This window comes from Vicia villosa, unplaced genomic scaffold, assembly GCF_029867415.1.
Source record: "Vicia villosa cultivar HV-30 ecotype Madison, WI unplaced genomic scaffold, Vvil1.0 ctg.000114F_1_1, whole genome shotgun sequence".
NCBI classification, from domain to species: Eukaryota; Viridiplantae; Streptophyta; class Magnoliopsida; order Fabales; family Fabaceae; genus Vicia; species Vicia villosa.
In genome coordinates this window covers 1243873-1269131 of record NW_026705022.1, presented here as the reverse complement: position 1 = coordinate 1269131, position 25259 = coordinate 1243873, and the positions used below count along the sequence as shown (strand labels likewise).

Here is a 25259-nt window from a genome sequence, read left to right as displayed (position 1 = left end):
ATTTTTATGAAAAACTAAGATGTATTTGGAAATTTACTTTACCAAATGACTTAAAAACAAAAATATGTAAAGAATATGGGAAATTATGTGCACAAGCTATACTTTTTGAAAATGAAATAGATTATGCACTAGAAAATGATATAGATTATATTTTATTAGTTGAAAGTTTTTATGATGATGAATTTATAATAGATTTAGCTTTAATATAAAATGATGAAATTTGGGACTATTTCAATGATGATTAAGCTAATAAAAATAAATTATAAAATTATTTCAATAAATAATGAGGTATCACTTTTGATATCAAAGCACTAAGATTCAAATTATTTTAAAAAATAAAATTTAAACTAGAAAATGAGTATAGTTAATGAAAGATTGCGAATTATAGAACTTAATAGTTTAATTAAAAGAATAAGAGGTCACATAAAAATATTATATGATAGACTAGATTATTATTTAAAAATAGGAGTTGATTTTGAAATTGAAAGAATTACAAAACACCTTTTAGAATATGAAAATAAATTAGATTTTTACAAAGCAAGGTTAAAAGAATTAAATTAATATAAAAATATCCGTCACTGAGATTTGCAACCAAGAAATTAGAGACCAAAGTTAAAATTTGGTCAGTAAAAACCGTCACTATCATGACTTATTTTAGCTGTGTAGATTTGGATCATGGTATGTTCAGTGATGGAAAGGAAAACAATGATGAGGATGAGGATGAAGATGCTTTTGATGATGATTATTCTACTACGTCTTATTGATTTGCTTTGTTGTTATGGTGGTTTGTTGTTATGTTTGAGAACTGATTTAGTTTTTTCTGGTTTTGTTAGTTTTGCTTTGAATGGTTCTATTGTTTTGACTATGTTCCTTGTCCTTTGTCTTTTTTTGAGGCAAATCGGGGGATGATATAAGAAAATTATATTGTGTTCTAGTGTTTGTTGGATGCTTACTTGGAAGAATGTTTCTATTTGATATAATTGTTAGTTCTTTGTCTATTGTGTTCTGTGTACTTTGATCTATAAGAAGGTGTGTTAATCTTTGAATTATTGATTGCCTAAAAATAGTCAAGGGGGGAGGGTTGTTATTACAAATGATTAGATAAGTTTTGTAGGCAACATGTTAAGCAAGATGTCTTGACTTGCTATGAGACATCTTATCTTTGTTTGACTCTAGCATGTGCTACTCTGTATGATTGTGATCGCTTTTGCTTTTAGTATAAGATTTGGTTTTGTTTTAGTTCATCCAAAAAGTTTGCAAAGTTTGCGTTTAGAAAGGTATTTTAATTTAAATCTGATTGAAAATGATTTTATTAAATTATATATCTAAATGGAAAATATTTTAATTGGATATGATTTATTTAAAAGATTTGGATTTGGTTTTATTAAAGAAGATTTAATTTGCTATTTTCAGATTCAACTGATTTTTGGTTAAACTCTAATGGGCTTTTCGGCTGGAATGCTTTTGCTGTTTAAGAATTTGGTTCTCCTTGTTTGAAGATTCACCTATTTTGAAGAAAGATTATTGAGCGATGTATTTTGAGTTTTATAAAGTCTTCATGTTTTGATTATTGTGTCATACTATATCCTAGAGAGTCTTTGTTATTTTAGAGAGATAGAGTTTCTGGTCTCTAATTGTGATTTATTTTATCATATATAATTGGTTCTTACAAACACTTAGGAAAGTATTTGAATGAAAGTGAAGGGATTTCAGATTTAGGAGAAGCTTGTGTTAAAATTCACTTAGTGTTAGAAAAAAGGTACTAAACTAAGAAGGTTCATATGAGACTCGTGTGTACTATTACTTGAATTAATGAATTTCCTTTCCTTTGAGCTACAACTTTATAGATGTAGGTGATGTTGCATCAAGTTGGATTTCCAACTATTTTTATTATTGATTGGTTCATCGCTTAACTCAGATCATATTATCTCACACTTTATCATAACATTGTGTTTGACATGTGACATAACTAAATCTCACTTGTTTTATCCTATATTTCTTAGAAGTTCAAGGAGATTTTAAAAGAATAACTCATACTTAAATATTCAAAAATTGATTAAATGGTGAACATCAAATTATATTGAAAATGATAAAACTTGTCCTTAATACATTTGAGTTAAATATGCAATTATCTACTTATGTAAATATATTTATGACACAAGTGAACACGTGATCATTTGACAATGGGGTTGGATAAAGTTATATAAGTTATAAAACTATTATTTTTATAAATTGGATGTCATATATGTATACCACGGAGACTAATTTTGCAAGCAAGAGAAAATTACAATGGTAGCAAAACTCCCTTTAAGATATTTATCACGGTTGCATCCTCATGGATAAACTTGAATTCAAAACTATGCAACCTCATGGATAAAAATGAATTCAAAACCTTTAGTTAAGCCATAAGATCTCTACCATCTCATCCAAATTATCTTAAATTACCAAACTATTTCAATTGGGTGGTTAACATTTTACAAAAAAATATTTTTCTTATTTATTTATTTATACTTTTCTTTGACGAGAAAAGTTAAAATTAATTATCTTATTTTAATTATAGTTATCTTGACAAGAAATATTAAATTAAATTATTTTGTTTTAATTATAAAATATAAATACATTTAAAATTTGTAGTTAAATTTTAGACAAAATATTTATTTTGGTCTCGTAAATATATTTTTAGGTTCAGATTAGTTCATTAATTTTTTTCGTGACATTTTGGTCTCTTAACTTCTAAAACCTTTTATTTTAGTCCTTTTTATCTTAATAAAGACGGATTTAGTGACCGATTTTAAAGTTTTTTATCACTAATTAAAAAAATGACTAAAATATAACATTTTAAAAGTTAAGGAACCAAGATAACACGAAAAAAAATTAAAGAACCAATCTAAACTCAATGGTATAATTAAGGGACCAAAATAAATATTTTGCCTACATATTAATCTAATATTGACTAGAAATATTTTGTTCTTAAAAATCAAATTAAAGGACTTATTATACCTTATATAAAACTAGCACAAACGGTCGTGTGTCAATTAATATAAACTCCAGACTTTTTAAAATAAAATAATAATTATTTTTCAATTACACTTGATGAAATTCCTTTAAATTTTTTCTTCACATTTCTGTACAAAATAGTTATTATAACCAAAGTGGCATTAACGATTATTTTACAATAATATTTTATAAGATTTGAATTAGTACCTTGAAATTACAAGCGTATGCTCTTACCTGTACATACTAAAACCATACAGGTGACTAATTATATGCATTAATATGTAGTGTGACCAAACTTAATTTCAAACTCAAACATTTTCAGTTGCATGCAGATTTGTTGCTAATGGCTGATTAGGAGACTTTATGAGGGGCTCTTTAACTTTGTCATTGAATTTAGAAAGAGGAATTCCAGATGTTTTATTGGATGGATAAAGCACATAATGTTGACACATGAATATAATATCAAAGAAAAGGGCCACCTGAAAATTTGTACAGTATAACACATTAGTAACTATTTCAATTAAAGACTTTATGGAGTAAGATTTTTTTTTGGTTACATTAATTAATAATTGTGCAAAAAAAATTAATCAATAGTGAAATAAATGAGGTAAAAAAAATACATACCAGGGATAACAATACTTTGCCAAGGTTTCCAGAGAAATTCACCCAAGAGTCTATATGAATGACAAAAATAAAAATTAATAATATTTCATTATATGCATTGATACATCACAAGTTATTTCAAATGATATTGTTTAAAGTGAATTTGAAAATAAAATCATACTTTGATCAATTGATTGTGTAACCATCTGAGCAAAGTTTGATATTCCTCCAATGAAATCTAAGAACACATTTCCAATGCAAAATCCATTGGTGCTCTTTAGCTTGAAGTTCATAACTGCCTGTAATTTGGGATTTAACAACACAATTACAATTGCTATAATCTTGACCAAGATTTGGTTTAGTGTATTAACAAATTTATTAGTTTATTAAATGTATGAAAATGTTTGAAGTTATACAAATATTTTATGTTTCCTTTGAGTGAATAATCCAAATAGATTTATCAAAATGTATATAACTAAGAATATAAGAACTTTAAAAAAAAAAGTAAAATCATATAAGATAACTAGTGTTTAGTAAATGTTGACCACTCGAACTGGTCAAGACGTTTAATGTTAACCAAAAATTAACTATTAATTAGTGTTTAGTTAATGTTGATCACTTTTGACTGTTGATCAAGTCAACTCAACCGAAACATTCTCCTCTCACCTTAAGTTTTTTGAGGCATACTTTTACAAACTAAACTCATATTTTCCAAAATTACTAAACTGGTTCTAGCCTATAATAACAATAGTCCAATAATTTAATATAGATGAAATATAGTTCAATCTTACTAGTTGAGACAATATTAGCAAATGTACAGGTTATAATTAACATTTTAATTATAAACTAAATTATATGCATATGACTTTTCAATTTTGAAGCATAACGAAAGAAATCAATTCTAACCTGTGGAATATATTTGATAGATGTCAAAAGCACTTGCATTGCGCTGCACCAAAATATTTCATTTCCATATTAAGATATAAGTTGAAAGAGTCATGCTAACATGTGCCTTAAGGACACATGTTAAAGATATTAAAATTAGAAAAAATAAGTATAATAAAATCTAATTTAAAATTTTAAAACATTGAATGTATGTATTTCAAGAGAATATTTCTACAAATAGTATATCAACGTTAGCTTTTTCCAAGTTGAAATATAATTAAATATTTATTTTTAATGACATACGACATAGAATAAAATATTAAACTTTCATCCATATGACATAGAATAAAATATTAAGAAATTTTCTTTGCCAACCTCCCAACCTTCTAGTTCACCTCTGGTGAAAAACCCAAACTACCCCTGAATTCGGAAATGAACTTCCGAACTGCATGAAAAAGGTGTTTTCGGGAGTTCATTTCCGAAAGCGCCTTTTTTTTTTTTAAAAATTGTCTTATTTCGGAAGTTCATTTCCGAAACCACAATTTCGGAAATGAACATCCGAAATAAGACACGTTCTGCAGATTAAGCAGAACACTCCCCCTCCCTCATTCATTTACCCTAATCCAACATCAAACAACACCAAAGGCGAAATTTTGTTAAAAGACATCCAAGGCAACATCAAAGGCTCCAACAAGCTTCCTATACTACATTAAAAAGCACTCCAACCTCTTCAATCGGTAAGCATTTTGAGTTTTAGATCTATGCTTAAAATTGATATTAGGGTGTTTACAAATAGGAAAATATGTATTAGGTTAGGTTGTTACTGGTATTTAGGATGTTTAGAATGTGTAGACATAGGTTTAAAGTTTGATTTTGGGGTCTGCCATTGTAGGTTGCAGAAAAGCTCTGCGCAGGGGTGTTTCGGAAGTTCATTTCCGAAAACACCTCCATCCCAGTTTCGGAAATGAACTTCCGAACTGTATCAGAAGTGCATTTTTTTTTGTTTTTTCATTTGTCTCGCATATTAATCGATTTCGATTGTTTACAGGAACATGTCAGGCAACCAGCCAGCACGCATCAGACAGGGCAGGGAGTCCTAGACTGCGTCGGCTAGACGCGAGCGGGCGGCGGCGCAGCTGGCGTCGACACGCGGGCGGGGCCGGGGATGCCGTGTGCGCGTTCCACAGGACTTGGTGGAGAGTTCATCTGCTTCAGGCTCTAGGAGTAGGCTGGCTCGGGTATCTTCTTCCCGCCAGCGAGAGGAGGAGGATGAGGATGAGGAGGAGGAGGAGGAGGTCATACCGGATGTTGACCCTCCAGTCGGGGAGGAGGAGGAGCAGGAGGAGCAGGAGGTGGATAGCTATCCGGGAGGGCCTTTTGACACTTCCCTGCTGATTCACTACCAGGATCACGTCGCTCGGCGGATCTGGGAGGGAGAGGTATTTTTTTTAACTTAGCCGTTTATTTGTCACCATTTTTTATAATTTTACCGTTTATTTCTCGCTTATTTGTTTTTTTTTTGTAACAGGAGAGAGAGCCATTGAAAATGGTGAACCACTCCAGGAAGATTTTCGGTCTGTTTAAACCAGCAGCTCAGTGGTTTAACGACCATGTGCGAGGTTCAGGGCTTAGCGGGCTCTGCATGACCGGGTACACCACCATCAGCACCGGCATGCAGGGGGCATTTGTGGAGCGCTGGCACAAGGAGACGTCTTCTTTCCACTTGCCGGTGGGGGAGTTGACGATCACCTTGCATGACGTCCAGTGTCTTCTCCACCTGCCTATTAGGGGGCCGCTGTTGCACCACTCCAGGATCCAGAGGGTCGAGGCCATTGAGTGGATGATGCACTATTTGGGCCTGCCGCACGAGGTTGCTCACTTTGAGTGCATCACGACTTGTGGGCCTCATGTCCGGTTCACTACACTGAGCATCTATTTTGAGTTCCACCTGGACGCGGCGGCCGAGGCCGAGCAGGAGGATAACGACCTATTCAGGGAGTACCACCGCGGCTGCGCTCTCCGGTGCTGGTACATGCATGTGGTAGGCGCTGCATGCTTTGTGGACAAGAGTGCCAGGTACGTCGACGTGGCCTACCTCCGCTATTTCATGGACCTGGATACCGTTCAACAGTGGAACTGGGGGTCAGCTACTCTGGCATATCTCTACCAGAAGCTGAATGAGGCCTCCAACTGGAGGACGAGGCAGTTGGTCGGATCCTGCACACTGCTTACGGTACGTTTTATTTTAATACATTATCGTATTTATTTATTTATATATGTTTCGTATTTAATTTTAATACATTATCTTATTTCTGTTTCAGAGCTGGATCATCTCCTACTTCTCCCGCATCCACGGCTTTCACATCGATCCTGCGTACGTGGACGCCATGCCCAGGGCCGCCAGATACGCTCTCCAGAGGGGGAATGATGCGGTGGGACCATACCGTCTGTACTTGGACCGCACGATGCACGACGACGTCACCTGGAGGCCGTTCGTCGACTACGCTCAGATTGTCCCCTTTGACGGCATTGCTCTATATTCAGGCTGGTTGGCATGTGGGACCGACATCATGGTTCGATATCTCCCTGAGCGGTGCATGCGTCAGTTTGGATTCGTGCAGCGGATACCCAGGTCACCCTTTCAGGCTGCTCCCGACACTGTGACCCGAGTGCAGCTCACTGCCATATGGGAGCATTGGGAGGATCATGTGGTACCGCTGGAGTACCGTCTCACTCGGGTCACCCAGGACTGGCACAGTGAGGAGGGATATGTCACATGGTTCTACCGGGTGTCACATCCTTTTCTGAGACCCGACATTCCCGGCGCTCCTAGGCCAGCACACGAGGAGATCCTGGAGAACCAGCAGGCCGAGGATGATCACGCCATTGATCTCATGCCGATCTGCCAGCGGATATCGATGATTGGGCGGGATGCGTTGGATCGAGGTATCGTGGAGCGGGGCGGTCCAGAGGCAGTCGCGGTGATGGAGATGATCGTCCTTGATGCGGACCGTGCGGCGACATACACGCGGCAGAGGAGGTCTCAGGGCGAGAGGTTTAGGCACACCCAGTAGTTGTCGGGTTTATATATTTTTTGTTATCGGATTGTATCTTTAGCACACTATTTTTATTTTTTTCGGTTTGTATATATTATTTTCATCGGATTAGTATTTTTTTTTGTTTATTTATCATATTAGTATTTTCAGTTTATCTATTGCTTATTTTATTTGGCGTTTGCGTTTAATTAAAATGCGAGACTGTTATGAAAAAACATAAAAAAAAAAAACACAGTTTCTGCATAATTCGGAAGTTCATTTCCGAAGACACCCCCCATGAGGTGTTTTCGGAAGTTCATCTCCGAAGACACCCCCCATGGGGTGTTTTCGGAGATGCACTTCCGAATTAAGGAAATTTTTTAAAATAAAAAAGCGCTTCGGAAGTTCATTTCTGAAGCAGGGGTATTTTGGGATTTTCGCTGGGGGTGACACCCATAGGGAGGTGGCCAAAGAAAAAACCAAATATTAAACTTTCATCCCTATGACATATATAGAATAGAATATGATAGATAACAAAATATATCTCACTTGAAGATAGAAACTAGCCAAAGCCATGAATTGGAAGGAAATGCTATGAAGAAACAAACTCCAGCAGTTACCCACACCAGAGTAATAATTCCCATAGTGATTTTTGATATTGATTGATTTCCACGCTGCAGAAAAAATTGACAAAATGTATAATCATTAGCTTTCCATATATTATGTCATATGGTTTTGCGATAAACAATTTTTCAAAGATATAACTTAACCTTATAAACAATCAAATTATTATAATAACACGTGTGGTTAGTCATACATTTATCTCTAAACATGTAGATTTTGTTAAGTAACTTAAGTGTTGGAACTGGTTTACACGGGTGTAATCGGTTAAAAGTGTCAAAATAAGTTTAAGCAAAAATATTTTTAGAGTTGTTGTAATCAATTACGCATTCGCAGTAATCAGTTAGTAATGTTAGTTGGTTTTCTGTTTTTAACAGTTATAACCAGTTACAAGTTTTGTGTAACCGATTACATGGCCGATGATTTTATTTTTCAGATATTTTAATGATGTATCTTGTATCTCACTCAACTTGTAACTTATATATATATATATATATATATATATATATATATATATATATATATATATATATATATATATATATATATATATATATATATATATATACACACACACACACACACACACACACACACACCCAATTCTCATCCACAGTTATCTCCCTCTCTAATTTTAATTTTGACCCCCTCTCCCTCTCACTCACTCTCCATACTCAAACCCTCCATTGTTCACCAAAGAGTGATTCTAAGTTCTTGATCACTACAAACATTTGGCATCAAGAATTTGGTTCTATCTATGAAACACCTAGCTAGTGTGCAACATGAATTATGTCTCCAATGAAATAATCCCTAAAAACCTACTTTTCCTTGATGCGAAGAACTACGAAAAATGTTGCAAGATAATGAAGGTGTTGTTTGGCTGCCAAGATGTTCTTGAAGTGATCAAGAATGTGGTAAATTCCCTTCTCGAATGTACAAAGGATATGCACGGTGAGAAACACATAAGGAAGAGAAGAAGAAAGACTTCAAGGAGTTGTTCTTGATCCATCAATGTGTGGATGGTGACAACTTCGAAAACGATGGTGATTGTGAATCGTTAAAGCAACCGTGGGAAATTTTGGGAAAAATGTATGTTGGAGCTGATAAAGCAAGGGTGGTGATGTTACAAACTCACAAACATCAGCTCGAATTGATTTAAATGGAGGAAAAGGAAACAATTAATGATTACATGACGAAAGTTAATTGATTGTTGAACCAAATTAAGTCATGTGGAGAAACTGTTAATGAGTAGAGTGTTGTATCGAAGATATTGCGTTCTTTGACGACAAGATTTGACAACATTGTGGTGACGATTGAGTAATCGAAGGATCTTGCAACATTAAACAAAGAATAGCTCCAAAGCTCTCTTGAGGCTCATGAGCAAATGATGGATGAGAGAAATAACGACAAGGCAAAGGCCGAGATCTCTTTGTAAGCTTGGTTGAATGACAAGAGCAAGACCTCGAAAGAAAAATGGCCCATGAAGAGTAAAGGAAAATTTCAAAATTTTGGTGCAAGAGTGTCTCAAAATTCAAAGAATTTGACTTGTCAAAAGGGTAAGAGCAGCTACAACAAGTATGGTGGTCAAGTTAACTTTAAAGGTGAAACAGGAAAGTCTGATAAGAGCAAGATGCAATGCTACAATTGTCAAAAGTTTGGTCATTATGCAAGAGATTGCAACGCGAACAAGAAAGAACCTCAAGTGGGTGAAACCAATATTGAAAGACAAGAGTTTGATAATGATAACACACTCTTGGTCATGATCACATAAGGGGAATGAAGTAGTAGCAGGCTGCAGGACAACAACAGTTTTGGGAACTCTGCAGAAATGTATTGTAACTAGTAATGTAAAGGCAGCAATCAATTACCGGCAACATAAATTCTTATGATGAGGGAAAAAGAGGGAGTTCAAATCCGCAATGAATGGTATTGGGACTCCGTTTGCTCAACTCATATGATGGGGAGGAAAGATTGGTCTCTCAAAATCAATCAAGCCATGAAGAATAAAATGAAATTTGCGGATGACACCACTTTAGCGGCTGATGGTACTAGTAATGTTTTGATCATGAAGAGGGATGGTATGCATTCCTTGATAAAATATGTATTGTAGATTTTGTGAATCAGATGTAACCTTCTAAGCATTGGCCAATTGCTTGAGATGGGTTACAAGATTCACATAGAAAACATGACGTTACGCGTATGGATGCAAACAAGGTTTCGATCCTTAAAGCTCCTATGATTGCCAATAGAACTTTCAAGTTTGAGATGAAGGTTATAGATATTAAGTGTCTTTTTACAACGGCTAGTCAAGAAGAGTGGATATGGCACTAGTATCTTGAGCATCTCAATTTTTGAGATCTCAATGCATTATAAAAGAACAGATTGGTAACCGGATTGCCATCCATCAACATACCGATTGAAATTTGTGAAAAGTGTATGCAAGCAAAGCAACACAAGGGTAAATTCAACAAGGATACAGGTTCTAGAACCAAGTATCACCTTGATATGGTGGATTTTGATGTTTGTGGGCCGATGCAAGTCAATTCTGCTGGTGGCAATAAATATTTTAATGCATTTATCGACGATTATAGTAGAAAATTACGAACATGCCTAATCAAGATAAAAATGAGGTATTTGAAGTGTTTAAGAAGTTCAAGTCCACGGTTGAGCGGCAAAGCAGTCACAAGCTCGATGTCCTTAAAACGGATGGTGTAGGTGAATATGTCTCAAATTATTTTGAGAAGTTCTGTGATAAAGAAAGGATAGTACATGAGGTAGTACCGCCTTATACACCGCAACAAAAAGGTGGCCGAAAGAAAGAATCGAGTGGTTATGAAGATGGTGAGACGCGTGTTGAAAAGGAAGAACTTGCCAAAAGAGTTATGGGGAGAAGTGGTATCTACAACTTCCTATTTGTTGAATAGGTGTCCAACAAAGAAGCTTGAGAAGATATCATCGGAAGAGGCATAATCTAGATTCAAACTGAATTTGAGCCATTTGAGATTTTTGGATTTATGGCGTATCGACATGTTTTGGGACAACTTAGAAAGAAACTGGACGATAAGGGTGAATTGATGAGACTAGTTGGGTATCACTCTATTGGAGGTTACAAACAGTATGATGCTCCAAACAGGAGGATTGTTATTAACTGAGACGTGGTTGTCAATAAGTTGAAGCAATTGGAGCAGCCTATAACCGATCACATGCAGTCGATAACTGGTTACATGCATTCGTTAACCAGTTACATGAAGTCGTTAACCGTTTATCAGAAAGCTATAATTGGTTATAACTCTGAAGATCCAAATTCTATAGACTTAGGAAGTGCAGAAACACAGCATGTCGAAGCCCGAAATGAAGAGAACTTCATAAGGTTAACAAGACAAAGAGGTTTGCATCAAGGACTCTAAGATTGTGAGATGTTTCGAGACAACAAAGTCAATGATGATGGCAATTTCATTCATGTTGCACTTATGGCCGAATCTGAACCCGTTAAGACGGAAGAGGCCTTAATTGAACCAAAGTGGATTTGTGCTATGAAGGAGGAGCTAGAATCGATTGAGAAAAACAATACTTTGGAGTTAGTTGATCTATCGAAAGGAAAGAATCTGATTGGTGTAAGGTGGCTTTATAAGGTGCAGGAAATTCCAAATGTGAAATTATCAAGCATAAGGCTCGATTAGTTGCAAAGGGATTTTTGCAAAGAGAAGTCATAGACTTTGAAAAGGTATTTGCACTAGTTTTTAGAATTTAAACTATAAGGTTATTTGTTTGTATTGTGAATAACAACAATTGGTCCATCTATCAAATAAACGTGAAATATGTGTTTTTGAACAAACCGCTTAAATAAGAGGTTTATGTAGAGTAACCCCCTAGTTTTAATGTGAAAAACCAAGAAGGGAGGTTCTACAAGTTGAGAAAAGTGTTATATGGTTTGAATTAAGCTCCAAGAGCTTAGAACAAAAGGATAAATGGTTTCTTAAAGAACATTGGCTTCAAGAAATGTGTATTCGAACATGGCGTTTATTTGAAGACGAATACAAGTGAAGGGATGATCATTTTATGTCTATACATAGACGACTTGTTAATTACCGGCAGCGGCGAGAAGAGTGTTTCTAAGTTCAAGAGTGAACTTATAAAAGAATTCGAGATGACGAACCTTGGACTACTGAGTTATTTCCTTGGCATTAAGTTCCATAAGTCCAAAAGGGGACTGCTTATGCATCAAAGGAGATATGCTCTTGAGATATTGAAGAAGTTTGAAATGGAGAATTGTAATTCTTATATTACACTATCAGAACTAAGGCTGCAACTGTCAAAGAATTAAGAGGAGCAAGTCGTTGATCCAACCTAATATAAAAGATTGATTAAATCCTTACGTTACTTGTGCAATACGCAATCAGACTTGGCGGTTAGTGTCGGTATTGCAAGTAGATTCATTCAGAGACTGAAGGTATCTCACTTGGCAACAGTCAAAAGAATCCTAACATACGTCAAAGGGTCTATTGGCTGCATAATTCTCTTTCCCGCAACGGATATTGGAAGAAAATGCAATTTGCTCGGTTTCACCGATTCCAATTGGTGCATAAATAAAGATGATCATAAGTCTCCCGATGGATTCATCTTTATGTTTGGTGGAACACCAATATCATAGTGTTCGAAGAAGAAACCGCTGGTAGCACTCTCGTTTTGTGAGGTCGAGTATATTGCAGCTTCCTTATGTGTGTGTCAAGTCGTGTGGCAAATGAATCTATTGAAGGAGTTGAGCAACAATGAAAGTGAGTCTGTTACGCTCTTTGTTGATAACGTTTCTGCTATAAATCTCGCTAAGAACCCAATTACACATGGGAGGAGCAAGCATATCGATATGAGGTTTCACTACTTGAGGGAGATTGTTAGTGAAGGAAAGTTGAGATTGAGATATTGTAGAATTGTTGACCAAGTGGTCGATTTGCTGACCAAAGGGGTCACAATTGAAGTGTTCAAAATAATAAAGATGAAAATGGGCATGGAAAACTTGGAGCACTTGAATTAATTAGATGCTTTAGGAGTTTTTGAGTAATTAAAGTGTTGTAACTGGTTAACACGAGGATATATGTAACTAGTTACAGGCATCAAAATAAGTCCAATAAGCTGGAAAAAAGTGTTTTTGGAGTTGCTGTAACCAATTATACATTCGTAGTAACCAATTATCATTGTTAGTTTATTTTCTATTTTTAGTTGTTGTAACCGGTTACAGGTTTTGTGTATTTTTTTCCCAACTATTTTTATGATGTATCTTGTATCTCACTCAACTTGTAACTTTTATATATATATATATATATATATATATATATATATATATATATATATATATATATATATATATATATATATATATATATATATATATATATATATATATATATATATATAATGCAAACTTTTAGAAATTTTGTTTTGAAAAAAAATAAAAAACTTAATTTTATAATTTCATTAAAATTAAAATTAGTGCAATTTCCAAAATATTTCTTTCTTCAATTAGGGTGTGTTTGGTTGTGAAGAGAATTTAAAAAGAGAGAAAGAGTATAAAAAGGGAGAAAAAGATGAGAAATAGAGTAGATTTTAAGTATTGTTTGTTATAAGAGAAAGAGAAGAGAAATAGAGAAGATAGAAGTATAGATAATTTTTTAAAATATAAATATAACCTTTAAATAAAAAAACTCATAAAATTTAATATAATTTGCATTGAATTTTTATTATTACATGATTATTATTTTTATTTAACTAAACAATTTTTTAATTATTAGATGTTTCTATTAACCATATTTTATATAATAATTACATGTTTCTATTATTAATAAACAAATATTATGTAGCACAAAAGATAAAATATCATATATTTTAAAATATAGATGTACATGAACTATTACAAGGGTATTATAGACCAGTTAATAAAAATAGTTTCTTTCTGCAGCTTTCTTCGCATATTAGGAAAGAAGAAAAAATGGCATGGGTCCCACTCATTTTAACTCTCTCTCTCCTCTCTTTCTTGCCTTGCCAAACGGAAGAAATACCACACTACTCTTATACTTCTCTCTTCTCTAACTCTCTCATACCAAACACACCCTTAGTTCTTAACATATGTCTCTAGGGCACAAGTTAGCATTACCACATATATATATATATATATATATATATATATAATGTTTAAAATATCGTAGTTGTAATAATCAAATGCAAAAATATAATTAGCATAGACAAATATGCTCAATTACATTTTTATTAATGAAACTTACAAGTGTTGTTTGTTCAGAGAAACTACAATTATTGAATAAGTATGTTCTCCAAATTTTCGAATGCTCCAAAAAAACCACATACCTCCTATATGTAGGATTAAACTAAGAAGTTCAGATTTTAAACTTATTACAATTGGATTTCAAAAAGAAAATAAACACATTAGTGGCCAACAAACCCATGTGCCCATAGCAAAAAGCAAAAGCAAAAGCCAACATGGCTTAATAATACACTTAATAATACCAAGATAAGTAATGTAGATGATTCTTTTTGAGCTTGAAAGCTAACAATAATATAATTTCTTTTTAGGCCAAGCTAAAGTAGCTTTATGCTCTTCTTATCTTCATCTCTTTTTAGGCATAAAAGTCAATGTAACTTCATTCCCTTCTTATCTTTATTTCTTTTTAGGCATAAAAGCCAAAGTAGCTTTAATAGTTGACAAAGACAACTCCTATCTTAAAATTTTATTATATCATAGTAATATTATCATGGTAACAATATCTTGGAATATGATACATCCTTCTTTAGAGATATGGACTACTATAAAAGTCGTCTTCATTTTCCGGTGCAAGGTCGAATGTGCTGGAGGCACTTTCACTTTCGAAAAAAGCTATAACATCTTTTAATTTTTCTATGAATTCTCTTGGATCCGCGGTAGAAGTTAGTGCGGCTAACACTTTAGATCTATCTGCCAAAAAAGCAGTGTCTTCAGAAAGAGACGAACTCTTGCATGATTTTGGATGACCTTTAAACCAATTCTCTAATGTTGTTTGTAATAGTAGATCATGGTTAAAACTAAACCACCATTTAATAGATATCCTATTAACTAATTGTTGGGTCGGACATTCTAGCCATATTTATTCAAAAGAGAACGTCCAAGAAGTAATCCAGCAAATTCCAAAAATGGAGCAAAAAGTCAATAAATATTTGTGCTTTTGGCACGTAGCAGTGGCAGTATATTCTTTATAAGCTAATTTGTAGGCATAATATGGAAATATATCTTCATTGATTCCATACACATTAAACCATTGTATGAACCAATTAGAAAAATATAATAAAATATTCTTATTAAACCAAATGAACCGGGTGTGCTCAAAAGGTTGTACATAAAGTAAATTATACCAAGCGTCCATATAATCAAGATAGCTATAAGTTTGAGGAGTATATAGAAACGAAACTCGGTTATATGGACGCTTGGTCCAATTTTCTTTATGTGAAATTTTTTGAGCACGCACGGTTCATTTGGTTTAATAAGAATATTTCATTATCTTTACCTAATTGGTTCATGCAATGGTTTAATGTGTATGGACTTAATGAAGATATATTTTCAGATTATGCCTCCAAAGATTATAAAGAATTTACTTCCACTGTTACGTGCCCAAAGCACAAATCTTTATTGGCTTTTTGCGCCGTCTTAACTGGATTACTTCTTGGACGGTCTCTTCTAAACAAATATGGCCAGAATGTCCATCCCAACAATTAGTTAAAATGATATATATTAAATGGTGTGTTAGATTTAATCATGGTCTACTATCACAAAAAATATTAGAGGATTGGTTTAAAGGTCATCCAAAATTATGCAATACATCATCTGTTTCCAAAGACACTGCTTTTTTGGCAGATAGATCTAAAGTGTCAGTTGCACTATCTTCTACCGCGGATCCAAGAGAATACATAGAAAAATTAAAAGATGTTATAGCTTTTTCCGAAAGTGAAAGTGCATCCAACACATTCGACCCTGCACCGGAAAATGAAGACGACTGTTACGGTAGTCCATATCCCTAAAGAAGGATGTATCATATTCTAGGATATTATTACCATGATAATATTATTATGATATTATTAAATTTCAATATAAGAGTTGTCTTTGTCAACTATTAAAGCTACTTTGATTTTTATGCCTAAAAAGAAATGAAGATAAGATGGGAATAAAGTTACCTTGGCTTTTATACCTAAAAAGAGATGAAGATAAGAAAATAGAGAATTAAGCTACTTTGGCTTTGCCTAAAAAGAATTGATGTTATTGTTAGCTTTACATCTCAAAAGAATCATCTACATTACTCATTTTTGGTATTATTAAGTGTATTATATTAAGCCATGTTGGTTTTTGCTTTGACGATATGAGTTTGTCGGCCACTAGTGTGTTTATTTTCTTTTTGAAATTCAGTTGTAATACGTTTGAAGTCCAGACTTATTAGTTTACTTCTATATATAGTAGGTTTAGGGGTTTGTTTGGGGCATTCAAAAATTTGGATAACATACATGTTCAAAAATTGTAGTTTCCTTTAGCAAACAACTCTTGTAAGTTTTATCAATAAAAATGTCTTTGAGTATATTTATCTATGTTAGTTATATTTCTGCATTTGATTATTACAAATCTTATATTTTAAAAAATATACCCATAAATATTTAAATATTTATTAACTCTTTTATTGATACGATAATTACCCTCAATCATTTCTCTCTAATTTTCACCTCCTCTCCCTCTTTCACTCTTCATACTCAAACCTTCCATTATTCATCAAAGAGTGATTCTAAATTCTAACAGATTTACATAGTTTAACGTGTTCGAATTATTTTAAAAAAAGTAGATAAAATATAATTTTATTTTATTTAATAATGTTTTGGCTTTAAAAATAGTAAATATTTGATATCTTATTTATTTAAATATTCCGATTTGTTAGACTATTAGGATTTGTTTGATGGTTTAGATACAATAAAGATACGATAGGATATTGGCGATTAATAATGATGCAAATATGATAGATCCATGATAAATAATTAGTCTATAATTTAAACTATATGCATAAGATAATTAATAGCATAAAATTATTTTATCATATGTTTTTGATACACCCTCATATTTAAATGTCAAGATTACTATGTGATTTAATGTGTTGTGCAAATTATGTTATTACCCTATGTGATTTTTATTATGACAAAAGAACAACGCTAAAATAATAATTTGCATCATCAAAGTAAAAGTTAAATTTCGATGTTTAAAGCAAAAATAGACAAATGCAAATATCAAAAGCAATAATTGTCAAATGCAAATATCAAAATCACAAGGAATTGAGCTCATATGATCTTGTGATAAAAAGATTTATTTTTCTTTTTTATCAATAATGCGTAATTAAGCAATATTAGTTCTTAATATACTAAAACAATGAACACACATGCAAAAAAAAATGTTTTACAAAACATCATCTATTTCAAAATCCTTTTAAAAATCACTTTTGGTTTATGACTCGTCGATTAGGAAGCGCCACAACCAATTAGAAAAGTCAAATCTCTCTAATCAATTAGAACTTCTATCTAATTGATTAATGAGCGAACTCACCACCTAATAAATTAGGAAACCATTTAAAAATTAGGAAATTAACCTAGCTAAATTGTTTCCATATTTGTTTGGTCCAATTGATTCGTGACGCAGACTAACCGATTAAAGAGCGGCTAGGGTCCATGGATTATTTTCTCTTTGAACTATTTTTATCCTATATGAATGAGTCTTATACACTCTTTCAAAGCACAAAAAATATGATTGACTAATTTTCTTCCTCTCCCATTCTCTTCATATCAGCTATTTTTATACACTTTCCATTATCTTCGTGTTGAGAGAGCAAAAGGCTAAATAGAGAGCTGTGTAATTCTACTAATCTAATAAGATTGCGTTGTAATTGTTATCTAAGAGCTTAGTTCTCTTGTAAAGTTGTAAGTGAAACAAAAGTTTCAAGTTGAATATGTGTAAGAGTGTGGTGTAAGGAGTCTGTATGATAAATCTTGGTGTAAAATCTCAAAGCTGTTAATAGAAATCTCAAGAAAAAATTCTTAGAGAATAAATTAAATTGTGTGGTTTAAGGCCGAACTAGTATAAAGCCTAGTGTGATCTATGTATATCTTATCGTTTATGTTTTTTCAAGTTATCTTCAGCGAGTAATTCTCTCATTTATCTTATTTCTTAAAACTGACCAAGCTTAAAATCAATCTCTTACAAAAAGGTTTTCAAAAAATAAGTAACACAGCCCTCTTGCGTTTGAAGTGACTTGGTAAAAAAGTAGCATTAGAGCCTAACTCCGATTATAAAACTAATCGTCTAAAGAACTAGGATGATTTCAAACGATTTACTAAACAAACTTTCATCCTTTAATGGTGAGAGATATTCTTATTGGAAATATAAGATGCACATATTTATAGAGGGGAAGAATTGTGATATCTTCATCACTTTAAAAAATGGTCATTTTGTTCTCACACATCAATTTATGGTTTTGCTGAGAACAAACTAAGAGAACTTTACCAAAGAGGATAAAAAATATGCAATACAGTTTAAAAGCTAAAACTATTATCACAACCGCTCTGGGTGTTTATGTGTTTTTTTTCTTTTTTCTCATTGTAATTTTGAAAAACAAATATGAAAAACCCTTCAAGTTAAATGAATGTACAACCAAGGTAAAAAATGCTAGATTGAACAAATTAAACCATGAATATGAACTATTTATAATGAAACCCGAAGAAAATATTCAAGTAATGGAAAAACAATTTATTCACATTATTAATCACTTGAAAATTTTAGGAAAAACTTTTCTAAATGAAGGTTTAATTAACAAAATCTTTAGATATCTAAATCACACTTGGAAACCTAAAGTTACAACGATTTATGAACCTTAATACATTGTTTAAAAATTTTTAAGAACATGAGATTGGACTAAAAAAGTTGGCTGAGAATGAATAAAGTGATAAGAAGAAGAAAAGTCTTACACTCGAAGTTGAAGAAGGAAAATATTTAAAAATTGATGAAGATATGCATCTGTTATTAGTTTCAAAGTTTAAGAAGTTCAAGAGGCATGACAAGCAACCACAAAGTTTTCAGTACAAAATGAAGAAATACATTTGTTCGTGCCAACTTGCTTCCAATGCATAAAGAAAGGTCATATAAAGCCAAATTTCCCACAAAACTAGAAGAGAGTTGAAAAGTTCAAAATGCCTAAAAAAGAAACAAAGAAGTCATACATAGCTTGGGATGATAATGACGTTGACTCCCTCGACAAATATCAAAGACAACGAGGTAAATGATCTAACTTCCTATTTTACTTATCACGATCCCTTCCTCATTTATAAAAAGCTAGATAGTTAGTCAAGAAAATTTAAAAACATTATTTCTGTCTAATTAAAATATATTCTCTCTTGAAAAAGAAAATAAAAAATTATTGGAGGAAAATAAGCACATCAATCCAACAATTGGGGATGTATTTTTTTTGTTTAAGATTTAAAACATAACTTGCAGAGAAACTAGATTATGTGACAAAGGTAAAAATACGACTTTTGATTCATATGTATGCATGGTCGTAAAAACTAAAAATAATCAAACTCTTTTTATTAGTTTAAGAAGTGTAAAGACCTATACCGTAAATTTTAATAAACTACCTTCACATGATATTTTCTTTTAAGTAAAGAGGACAAATTGTGGCTATGGAATAGGAGAATTTCCCATATCCATATGGATGATTTTAATAAATTGGTCCACAAGGAATTAGTAATCGGTTTGCCAAACTTGTGTTTTAAAAAGAATCGCTTGTGTGATGGGAGCCAAAAAGGTAAAGAAATAAATGTCTCCTTTTAATTGAAAAATATTATTTATACAAATTTGCCTTTACAACTCTTACATATGGATCTGTTTGGCCCATCGATAACCGTAATTTTTTACGAAAATTACTATGCCTTTGTATAAGTGGAGGACATTCTCGCTATACCTGAACGCCTTTTTGTATTTCATAAAAAAGATAATTTTGTTGCGTTAAGGAAATTAGTTAAATTTATCCAAAACATGAAGAAAAAAAACTTAAAAATTGGATCTATCCGAAATGACCACAAAGAAAAATATTAAAATGTGGAATTCGAGATTTTTTTTTAATGAGAGTGGCATATAGCATAATGTGTTTGCTCCACGAACTCCCGAATAAAATGGAATAGTAGAATTAAAAGATACATATCTCGAAGAGTTAGCAAGGACAATGCTCAATGAAATCAACATTCTTAAGTATTTCTAAGCTGATGCAATAAGTACTACTTGCCACATGATGAATCGAGTCTCGATAAGTTCAATTCTAAAGATGACATCATACAAATTATACAAAAAAAGAAACCTAATATTTCTTACCTCCATATTTTTGGATGCAAGTTCTCCGTCTTGATAATCTTACCCATTTCAACGGTAAAACTGATGAACGTCTATTTTTAAAATATTCCACTTCTTGTAAAACTTTTAAAATAAATAATAATAAAATCCTAGCTATATAATAAATAATTCATGTTAACTACTCCACATCGGACTCTGCGTTATGTTGGTTGTTTTGTGCTTTTGTATGTATCTATCAACTTTACATAGGACTCTTTATCATCACTTTTATTTAATTTGTTTCTTTATCATCACTTTTATTTAATTTGTTTTGTTATATTTCTTATTTAGGATTGATATGTGGTTATTGGGTCAGATTTATTTCCCTAATTTCTTTATTTTTTTTTCTTTTTATGATATTTTTATTAGCTTTAAAAATGAGATTAATTATTATGCACTGTCAATTTAAAATTTTTTATACAGTTAATACATCACAACCATTCACAAATATTATTTCATAAATAATTAAAATAAAAGTTAAATTTCGATAAATATTTAATAGTCACGATTCACTGACGGCGTAAAACTATTTTACACTATCAGTGTATACCAATTAAATATTTACAAAATAGAAAATATTAGTATTATGTGGACACAAAAAATATTTAAAAATAGTTTAAATAATAATATATAATAATAATACACATTCAAAAAATAATAATATTAATTGTGGAACAATACCTCGTATATAACAACTTGGAACAACAACACTGTGGTTATTAGAACCGCGTGTGCTGAGAAGGCAACGTCATTTGCAGCTACAGGTATCATCTACATTAGAAAGAAATTAAAATATTAATTACACAGTTTTTAAATGATAGAGTTAAAGTATATTTTTATCACTTTAAATATCTCAAATTTTATTTTTAATTCATATTAAAATAATAATATATTTTAGTCATCATAAAATTATTATGCACGTAATTGTAGTCCCTACTATTAAATCGATGTATATTTTTTAATAATTATTTTACAGACATGTTTAAAACGTTATAACAAGTTTCTCGAAAAAAAAGGAATTTAAAATGTAATTTCAAAGTGGAGATTTGCATTACTTTTAACATTATCTTTTAAAATTTAAAAAATTAATATTTAATTATTTATTATAAAAATATTTATAATTTGGTAAAGAAATATTTTATAATATTCTAAATATGTATGAGAAAAACTATTCAAAAATTCAAAATATCACTACGCCAAATTTGTCTTTTAGCAGCGCATCTATGAAAGCGCTTTTAGGAAAAGTGTTGCTATAGATTTCGCTAAAAACAAAATTCAAACACAATTGAAAAAAGCGCTGGTAGGGGGGTGGTGGTTATGAAAGCGCTTTCCAAAAGCGTTGGAATAGGGAGGGTATGAGAGCACTTTAGTGAAAGCGCTGGTAGGGGGGTGTTATGAGAGCGCTTTAAGAAAAGCGCTGGTAAATGGGGGGCATATGAAAGCGCTTTACTAAAAGCGCTAGTAGAGAGGGGGGGGGGGGGGTGTGTGTGTGTGTGTTATGAGAGCGCTTTAGTGAAAGCGCTGGCGTAGGTCATTTTATAATGAAAATTGTTAAATCCTAAACTAACAAAACACGCCTTTCTAACCTCCTCATATTTCTCTCGGCAGAATCTCTTAAGCGTAATTATACAGTTTTCAAAATTTTAAAAAATAGCAGATATTAAAATTGCATGTATAAAAATTTTATAGGAACTAAAATATATCTTTTTTTTAATAAGAACTAAAAATAAAATTTGAGATATTTATAAGGATTAAAAACATGCTTAATCCTAAATAATATTACAACTTAAACAAAATAAGGCCTTGATTGCTTTAAGATGCAATTACAAACTTAATATTTCCTCCATCTTTAATTATAAAAATATTATTAAAATTAAAAAATATGTTAAAAATACAATTATTAAACAATTTAAAATATTTATTGTTTGTCTCAAAAAACAATTCAGCTTATAGTTTCAGATGCAAATTGAGAACAGCCAAAATTTTGAATATTTGAGAATGATGACCCCTCTAAGTGGTCCCTCAACTTGTGGTATGGGAAGCTTTTTGTCCTTTAATTTATACAGATTTCAAAATTTAACAATGATGCTGAAAGAAATTATTCTTTATTAAATAAATATTAAAATAATTAAAGTATTGCTTGTCCATATCAGCTAAGTTATTTATTTTAGTTCTCTACGTTATTGTTTCATTGTGATAGGGGATTTCATTTAAGATAATTTATTTTATGAAGATATAAAATAAAAGGAAGATGGCGGAGAAAAAAAATGATGAATTAATCAAAATTTCTGCACTAAAAAAATCATGCATTAAAGCGTAATTGACTATCCGATCTCAAACAACTCTGATTAAATCTGATAATTTTAAATAAAAAAAATTTAATCGCGCGATCAAGATCAAATGATTAGTAATATTTTATCAACGGCAAGAAAACGACTCCAAAAAGTTCAAATTTGAAATAAATATCTCATCAAATAGAATTTTTTATATCGTGCAATCAAGATCAAACGATCAATAATATTTTAACAAAGTTGCGATAAAAAACCGACTCTAGGAAATACAATTTGGATATAATTACCTGATCAAAACCATACTTTTTGTGATATTGAAACTGAAGAGTAGAATTGAAGTACAAAGAGGCGTTGTAGATGAGGTATAAGGTTTGTTTGGTGTTGTTAAATAGCAAATAGTTGAAGTTCAAACCAACCACACTGCAATTTTCAATGTTACATGTGAAAAATCTTGTTTTCAAAAGAGAACTTCAAATAATAAGATTAAAGAGAAAAATGAATACCTTTTTCTTGAGAAGTTCATGAAAAGTTGAGGATAGAAACTAGTAGACCAACCCACAAAAGCAATCCATCCAAACACAGTGTATGTTACATGAAGGATATCAGAGTTCCATGAAGTTTCCATCTTATGAAATGAAATGTCCTCTAACACATATACTTATATATCAAAACTGATTAAAAACAACTATCAAGACAAACAGAAGTTCTGTTGCGTCTTCTTTGAACTTTGTGTTAATAGCCAATGATATTAATATGCCAAATGAATTCGTGTTAAGATCAAATACTTTGTCTTTTTATAAAATGTTAAAAGACCATTCTATCCAAATTAAATATTTTTTAATTTGAGAAAAATTATTACATTTTAAAAGTTATATTAATATATTTTATAATTATTTTAAAATAAATTTAGATGTCATGTTATGTTATATGTTATGTTATTTCTATTAGTGTAATCGGCTACATCTTTTTATATTTTTTTTAAATATAATCATAGTGTAACCGATTGATATAATGTGTTAATCGATTAATTGTAACATTTTTCTGAGACAGTAACTGAATGTAAGTGATTGATATGATAATAAAACTGGTTACATCTAAGAGTTTTTTTTTTCTGTTTGATAACTGTATCCATCTTGTGTAATTGTATAAATACGATGAGAGAGATAAGAAGGCGAAGATTGTTCTATGAAGAAAGTAGAAGGAACTTTCACAATTTTGATGGAAGAGAGTCTCAAAGTTTCAAGAATTCAACATTTTAAAATGGTGAAAAAAGTGACAATAGAGATGCTGGATCAAACAACTCTAGAGGAGGAACTGTTAGAGGTAAAAGAGGTAGAAGGATGGTTGATAAGAGCATTGTGCAATGCTATAATTGTCAAAAGTTTGATCATTTTGCAAGAGGTTTCCATGCCAACAAGAAAGAACCTTGAGAAGATAAAGCTAGAGTTGCTAGCCAAGAGTTTGATGATGAAAATACACTATTGGTCATGATCACAGAGGGAGAGTGCAACTGCAATAGGCTGCAAGACAGCAACAATAAGAGTAAAAAAAATTGCAGAACCAAAGTGTAACTGGTTGCAGTTTTATGCTATCTAGTTACATGCTAAAAAAAACACAATGATGACTTTGAAAGAAGTAGTATAGTGCAACAATCAATGATATTTAGATTTCAGGTATTCTTAGTATATGATAGGGAGAAAATATTGATTTGTTGCAATCAATTATGTCATGAAGAACAAGGTTAAGTTCGTGAATGATACCACTCTAGTGCCAGAATTTTTATTTTTCATGAATGAATCATGTGTTAGCCATTTGCAATGAGCTAAGAGGAGTCTTCGTTATATCAAAGGTACACTGACTGGTGGAATTTACTATGCTAGTAATAATGATGTGGAACTTGTTGAATACACAAATAGTGATTGAGCAGGAGATATAGAGACAAGAAAAAGAACTTCAGGGTACGCATTTTATTTGGGCTTAGGTGCAATTTGATGATCTTCAAAGAAACAATCAGTTGTTGTGCTTTTTATCGCTGAAGCAAAATATATTATAGCAACCAGTTGTGCTACTCAAACAGTATGGATGAGAATAATTTTAGAAATAATACAATAGAGGTATAATAGTCCTACAAAGATGCATTGTGACAACAAGTCAACTATTGTACTGAGTAAGAATTTAGTTTTTCATGGCCGACTCAAACATATTGATATTCGATTTCAATAGATAAGGGAGTTGATAGGTGGGAAAGAAGAAGTAATCGAGTATTGTCCTAATAAAGAATAAATTGTAGATATTTTTTACAAAACCATTAGAAATTAAACTATTTTACATATTGAGGAAAATGCTTTGAATGATACGATTTTAGGGAGAAAATATAAGAAT

General features: G+C 31.9%; 1 protein-coding gene across 1 annotated transcript; it reads right to left on the bottom strand.

The window, feature by feature from the left end:
- Positions 1-3165: 3165 nt before the first annotated feature.
- LOC131624362 (cystinosin homolog) lies at positions 3166-23617 on the bottom strand. The gene is made up of 8 exons (XM_058895313.1): positions 23381-23617; positions 23165-23297; positions 21268-21357; positions 8070-8194; positions 4507-4549; positions 3782-3899; positions 3622-3671; positions 3166-3476 (listed from the first exon to the last, which is right to left on the bottom strand). The coding sequence occupies exons 1-8, from the start codon at positions 23500-23502 to the stop codon at positions 3306-3308; spliced, it is 852 nt and encodes a 283-aa protein (XP_058751296.1). The 5' UTR covers positions 23503-23617; the 3' UTR covers positions 3166-3305.
- Between the last annotated feature and the right edge of the window lie 1642 nt (positions 23618-25259).

Coding starts and splice junctions, on each gene's coding strand:
- LOC131624362 (XM_058895313.1), bottom strand. CDS start 23,502: ATGGAAACTTCATGGAACTCTGATATCCTTCATGTAACATACACTGTG. Junction 4,550..8,069: donor TGGCTAGTTTCTATCTTCAA/GTGAGATATATT, acceptor ATTTTGGTGCAG/CGCAATGCAAGTGCTTTTGA. Junction 3,672..3,781: donor TACACAATCAATTGATCAAA/GTATGATTTTAT, acceptor TCATTCATATAG/ACTCTTGGGTGAATTTCTCT.